At 35.9% G+C, this 6,515-nt stretch overlaps 1 protein-coding gene across 1 annotated transcript; it reads right to left on the bottom strand.

Annotated features, from left to right (window-relative positions):
* LOC125820652 (pumilio homolog 23) lies at positions 1–5,894 on the bottom strand. The gene is made up of 10 exons (XM_049500066.1): positions 5,602–5,894; positions 5,130–5,493; positions 4,418–4,714; positions 4,036–4,203; positions 2,628–2,771; positions 2,210–2,329; positions 1,694–1,879; positions 1,259–1,407; positions 990–1,172; positions 1–454 (listed from the first exon to the last, which is right to left on the bottom strand). The coding sequence occupies exons 1-10, from the start codon at positions 5,859–5,861 to the stop codon at positions 130–132; spliced, it is 2,196 nt and encodes a 731-aa protein (XP_049356023.1). The 5' UTR covers positions 5,862–5,894; the 3' UTR covers positions 1–129.
* Between the last annotated feature and the right edge of the window lie 621 nt (positions 5,895–6,515).

The following is a 6,515-nucleotide window of genomic DNA, read 5'->3' as shown; positions in this document are numbered from 1 at the left end:
AACTAAATCAACTGTTTTCGGCATCCAATAGAAGTTCCATCCTTTCTGATCAAACAACAGAAAGTAACCAAAACTGAGAGCTCAGATACAGTAATGTAAAATTGAATAAAGAACCTAAAAGCATTACAGTTAAACTTTGATCTTCTTTCTTTTAGATTCTGACTCGCCATCTTTCCTATGCCTTTTCTTCTCGTCTTTAGACCTTCTCACTTTTTTTGAAACCTGATGAGCCAAGAAGGGGGTATTTGAAGTTTTGGCAGAAGCCAAAGTTGTCTCAATTTCTTTCCTAATGTCTTTTAACTTTCCTGGCTTTGATTTGGAAACAGTATCAGCAAGAAAGCTCTCCTTTTCAAATGATTTGGTTTCCTTTGGTCCAAATGTAGCATAAAATTCTTTCAGAGCAGATTGTTGTGAAGCTTGTCTTGACTTCCACTGGTCGGGTTGCCTTGCAAATCTATCATGACAGAAAAGGAAGCCAAATAAGTACAAGATAAACCAGGAGAGTTTAACACAACTTTAGATGAGTCTGTCAGAATGGGTTTCAGAAGGTCTTCCCACTATCAATTTGCACTTCTCCAATGAAGATGAGTGAAATAATTACACCATGTAATCTCCCAGTTCAGAGATGTATTTATTTATTTATTTTTAAAGAAATGCTAATATTCAAACTGCCAGAAAACATAATTCATCGCCTCTAGAGGCGTCCCTTCAGATGCTAATGTTAATGATAAACAGCATGAAGTAACTAAATTATGGAGTAAGAAATAAGAAGCAGTCGCGCTTCGAGAAACAATAACCTCAACGTCTAGCCCTTTAACTTTGTGACAAACAGGATTAAAATGCATAGAAAATAAGAGTTATGACACAACATATCCCAGATCGGGAAAAAATGTGCTCTCTGCCACAGAGCACTATATGCTTCTGCTGTTAAGCTACAATAGATAGTGGAAAGGGGGAGAAGCCATGAAGATGCAAAAGGAAAGGCTTACCCATCAATATCGAGTTTCCTCAGTAGGTAAGGTCCCTGCTTAGACTTGGATAGCTCTGGTTGGAGAGGTAACATTTCCGATACTATTGTCTCTCTCAGATTCAAGTTACTAGCAGTGAAGCACTTTTCAACAGTAAATGAACCAAATGGATGCACTGAGAGTTCACCAAAATGTCCCCGAAGCCTTCAAGTTACAGACCATCATTATTAGAAAATCAACAATATCAGTTCCAACTGTATGGAGTAACAAAAGTCTGCTATAATACATACTTGGCAACTAACTTCCTCTTTTGCTTTCCCGATATGTTCGAGTTTAGAAAAGATTCAATGACCCGTGAACCACTAGGATCTTTCGATGCCTCAAGAACATGATGTTCTTCTAAAGACGTGATACTAGTAACATACACCTGTATTAGTTCCTGTAGCATATCAAAAAAGATTATAATCATGCTGACAGTAACACTTCACTCGTTACTATAATAGCAATATAGTACAGGTTAAACATAAGATACACAATAACTAAGCACTGGCTTTTGAAATAATAGAAGAAATAAGAGTTGACGCAAAACAAGCTAGATAGAACACTTCAAATGCCAGACTTAAGCTAAAGACTATCAACATAGTAATGGAAGAGATAAATATGTGGCATAGACATGCATATACATAGAATCAAATTCAAAAGAAGAATGAGAAAGGAACACATACACTGGGAAGTCTAAATATCGACTGCAGAATCAAAGATCCAACTACATGAATCTTTGTCCCATGTGGCCAACTCCAGTTCGATTTGTCTCTTAAGCTAAAGAAATTTTCAAGAAATAATATTCGGGGGATAATACACTTGGGAAACTCATCCCCCGTGCATACAGCAGCAGCAATGGCCTGACAACACTGAAACAAAGAAGACAAAAGGAAAGGAAAACACTCAACTGATCCTTCATTTTTTATAGTCGAAGGAAACATTTATCAATAATGAAGGTAATGAATACAAAAAGAAATATTTATTGATAAACAAACCGGATACAGCGCAAACAAATAGTTCTTTTGGAATCTAGGATAAAGAGAATTTTATTCAAAACAGTATCAAGATAAAACTGTGAGAAGTACAAAACAACTTAGTACAGTTCCTCCCCTGTTTCTTTATATCATCCAAACATCTACAATGTTTGAACACAATAATCGGGAAAATATGAAGTGTGACCTTGAATATTCACAACAAACCTCATGTTCATGGCTGTGGAGTCTTTGAGTTGCAGCAAGGACAGAAACAACAACTCCAGACTTTCCCATTTCAAAAAGATCGCGAAACTTTGTCCCAAGCTCCTCCCAGATCAAGTCCATCTAATAAAAAAATAGGGTGTGAGTGATACCATAAGCCAACATATGATTAAACATGAAAATCTGTTGACAAACCTATTTCAAGCTATCAGTATAATGTCTAGTCAGATAGTATTTAATGTGCAAAAAAAATAGAAGACATGCTTTAAAGTTCATCTGGCACACTGCATACTGATTTTAACATCTACCAACTTTTGGATCTAGATGAAGTTCTCAAGGTCGTTAGATTCAATTCTACTTGTCCTTATGCGTATCTTACATGAAAGCAATATTCCTAATAGTGACGTTTGAAAGGCCTTACATGATCCTGACTTTTGGCATGAGATGCTAAAGCCTGCACGACGAAGTTTGCACAGTGATGAGATGACATTCGAAACAATGACTTCCTGAAAACTTTCGTTAACAACTCATTGTACAATGTTTCAGGAGCAAATTCCAGGATAGCCTGCAACATTGTGCATTAAATCGTCAAATAAGGAGAACACTATACAGGTTAGAAAGTAATGCAGCTAAAAGAAGCAGAGTAAATCATGATGTCAGAAAACTTGCAACGTCTCTATAGACCTAGGCTTCATCTGATTTTACAGAAAATGGTGGAATAATGTCAACAAACCACAAAGAACTTATGCTGATATATATTAGCATAAGCCATAAAGTGCAGTTCCAGGATTAACAAATATATTTGCTCTAAGTTTTTCTTTCAGATGGTAGGATTGTGTAACACGTTCAACCATCCTCCATCTTGCTGATGTACTAGATTGCAGAAATAGAAGTCTGATACTTCATCAAAGAAACAGAAGGCTGGTATGCCAAATATATGACGTAGGCAACTAATTCAGCTGGAATTGTACAAAACTGCATAACTGGGGGGCTCATAACAACTGAACCAGACTTACAGCACCTCTATCATCTACAAGGAGTCTAAAACATCAAAAATTGAATCATGATCTTCTACACATGTTCCTTTACACCAAAATACAAAAAATACCAAACACTTCAACTTTATCATCTGGATATGACTTGATTTATCTTCGAAGAACTTTTCTATATTGTCCACCAAATATAGGTTGGAATGACTTTCCATATCTCTTTCTCACGAGAAGTGTACTACAGTCCTATGACAAAGCAAAATCCAATTGCTCAATTCAAATTAGACCAAAGTCTGAACTATAACTATCTTGATAATACCATTAACAGAAATGGAATAGACAAGACATGGCGCAACATCAGCTTTTTGAGAACATCACCTAAGAGGAGATTATGAAGGACAAGGATTATGGTAGTAGGCCAGTAAGTAGTTGAGTATTGTCTTGCTTATCCTTACTTACTAGCACTTGTTGCATAACTCTTGTAGTTTTTGGTTTCTTCAATTTATGTTACTATTTATTGTTCCTTGTGCTTCGTTTATAGTATTACTTGATTTCTACACTCTTGCTATTTTCTTGAACCGAGGGTCTATTGAAAACCGCCTCCTCTACCTACATTCTCCCAAGGTAGGGTAAGGTCTGGGTACACACTGCCCTCCCCAGACCCCATTTGTGGGATTACACTAGGTATGTTGTTGTTGGAATACAACCATTTGCAGCATACAGATAGATTCCATGACTAAGGAGCTCTAAAGCCTAAACTAATTAAATATAAAATAGTAAAATACTGCTGGAAAAGCATATCCATAGAGGAAATATAGATAGGCATCGATGATATTTTACCTCCATTAAATGACTGTATGCAGTTTCTTCCACTAGCCTTAAAATGTTCCGTATGGTTATTCCTTCTAACAAGTTTCCAGTATTGGCATTTCCAGCACTGCTTCCAAGAAGAACTCGAATTAAATGCAACAACTCTTGTTCATTTCCGGCCAATAATTTCAAAACAGTCTGCAAATAAGAGAACAAAATCATCATTGCTCATTGATATGTAATTCGACAGTTGTAATTTAAACTAGTAGCATTAAACAAGATATGAATCATTACTTCATACAAACATGTATTAGTAGTGTTTACATAGTCATTGTTATCATCTTTTGCACATTTACATACTGCAAGCAAAGTGATTGACATAAGAATGTAGGCTGGGATAAAAATTATATACCTGCAGAACTAAACTGCTGTATTGATTCATTTGAAGTTTCGAAATGTCTTCGCTGGCAGCATTTAACATCTCTGATACAAATTTTTTAAGCAAACTAGGAAATATTTGCACAGACTGCAGTGAGACGTTGTCTTTTGCATGAGGTGCCTTGAGATTCAAGCGTTCAGCCAAGCCAACTGATGACTTTGTGGAATGGAACTCTTCTAAAGGCACACCTTTAAATAGACAGAGAAGACTTCGAAGCACATGAGATCCATGGCAGTTGCACATTATATCAACAGGATTGACAACAATTGCCTGACATGGAAATATAAAGGAGCCAATGAACAATCAAGTTAAGAACCTGGATCATGTAATGTTCAAGAAATTATAATCCACTTTTTATTCTGATCCACTGTGACACTCGCCACGTTAAATCTTGTAGCAAATTTGTAGAAGGGCTCTCACATAGAACCAGAAGAGCGAAAAGGGATTATGCAAGCAACTAAGAGCCTGTTAGGATGGGACAAGTCATAAGTTAGGAATTCTAACTTATGGTTTTTGACTTATTTTTAATTTTACCCAAACACTTTAAAAGTGCTTAAAAGCTATTTTTGGCTTAAAAGCACCTAAAATAAGCCGATCCAAACAGGCTCTAACATGTTGTAATTCAAACTATGCAATAGGGCAATATTGCACCATTATAAACAATGAAGATAACAATATTTCATACCTTACAGATTTTTTTCAAAGCATGTTCAATCAGTGAATGATTCTCATTATCCTGAAGGTGAAAAGATAGAGATTTTAAAGCTGTTTCAACCACATGAGAACCAGATCTATCAGCTGCAATATGAGAGAAATTCTTTGCACAACTCTGAAGGAAACTACAAAGGTGATCCAAAGAACAGCCTTCAAGTAGGGTTTGCAAAGTATGGCTTATTATATAATCAGTTGCAAGTTCTGCTTCTTTCCCTCTGGTTTCTTCCAAGGCATTTCCACAAATGACAGATCGCTCCTCTGGGTCGATTTCAGTACCTTCTATGGCATTAGCAATCTCTGCAAAGTATTTTGCAGTCTCAGGATCAATCTGCTTTCTACACAAAGAATTATGACAAAGTATGAATGTTTCACTTTGCAATATGCCAAATACTTCATCTAATAAAATTGGAAATCGCAAATCAAGTATATGAAGCGGTTTGAACCTGAGAAATGATGTCTGTGGGACATGGGTTGTCTTTTTGTCCTTGTGAGATCTATTATTGTCATCGGCATTCCCTCCGGAGACACTTTCAACAGTATGGTCAGCGTTAACTCCAGCATGCTTTTTCGATGTCTTTCGGCCCATTGTTCTTTTTCTTACCCACTGATTATTCGTTTGGTTCTCCCAAGCAGTTGGTTGCTCCGTCAAATCACAACCTTTATGATTTCTCGAAACTAAAGCATGCAGACCTACAGAAACCATGGGTTTTTACACTGCAATGCTTGCCCATAATAAACTAAGATTCAATAGCATGCTCAAACAAATGCTTATAAGTTACTTTTTAACCAAAGAGAAAAGTCAGCAGCCTTATACTGTCAAAAAAATAAATTTAGTGTTTCCAGAAAACACCTCACCGGGAGAAAATGTACTTCTTTTATAATATATTTTTCATTTCAATACTAAAGAAAACTATAATCTTCTGAGAACTACACATTATAACCAGATTAAAACAGCTAAATATAACACATGATCCATGTATATACCAACCAGGACAATGTTAAAACAACATCCTTATTAAGCTAAGAAGCCCTAGATTATTCAATGAAGCAAGTGACAGATATTCATATGTAAAACCAATTACTCCCTCTGTCCTAATTTATATGACATAGTTTGGATCTCTAGAGTCAAACTTCTTCATTTTATTGACCGTGCATTAGGGCAGGTTTTTGAAAAATAATTTACAAAATTACAAACTATATAAAAGTAGTATAAGGCACCAGAATTAATACAAAACCAAAGACTACTGCCCCATAAAAGACTAGAAAGCGAAATTAACTTAAATAGGATCCTCAAAAGATATTTGTAAACTCAATTGATAAGTATTACAGTAAAGATAGCACAAAACTCATCCACTGA

This window comes from Solanum verrucosum, unplaced genomic scaffold (genome assembly GCF_900185275.1).
Source record: "Solanum verrucosum unplaced genomic scaffold, falcon-dt-bn FXZP01000117.1, whole genome shotgun sequence".
NCBI lineage: Eukaryota > Viridiplantae > Streptophyta > Magnoliopsida > Solanales > Solanaceae > Solanum > Solanum verrucosum.
Note: the sequence above shows the minus strand (reverse complement) of the source record. Positions and strands in the feature narration are given on the sequence as shown.

Coding starts and splice junctions, on each gene's coding strand:
- LOC125820652 (XM_049500066.1), bottom strand. CDS start 5,861: ATGGTTTCTGTAGGTCTGCATGCTTTAGTTTCGAGAAATCATAAAGGT. Junction 2,772..4,035: donor CATACAGTCATTTAATGGAG/GTAAAATATCAT, acceptor ACAATGTTGCAG/GCTATCCTGGAATTTGCTCC. Junction 1,173..1,258: donor AAGAGGAAGTTAGTTGCCAA/GTATGTATTATA, acceptor TGTAACTTGAAG/GCTTCGGGGACATTTTGGTG.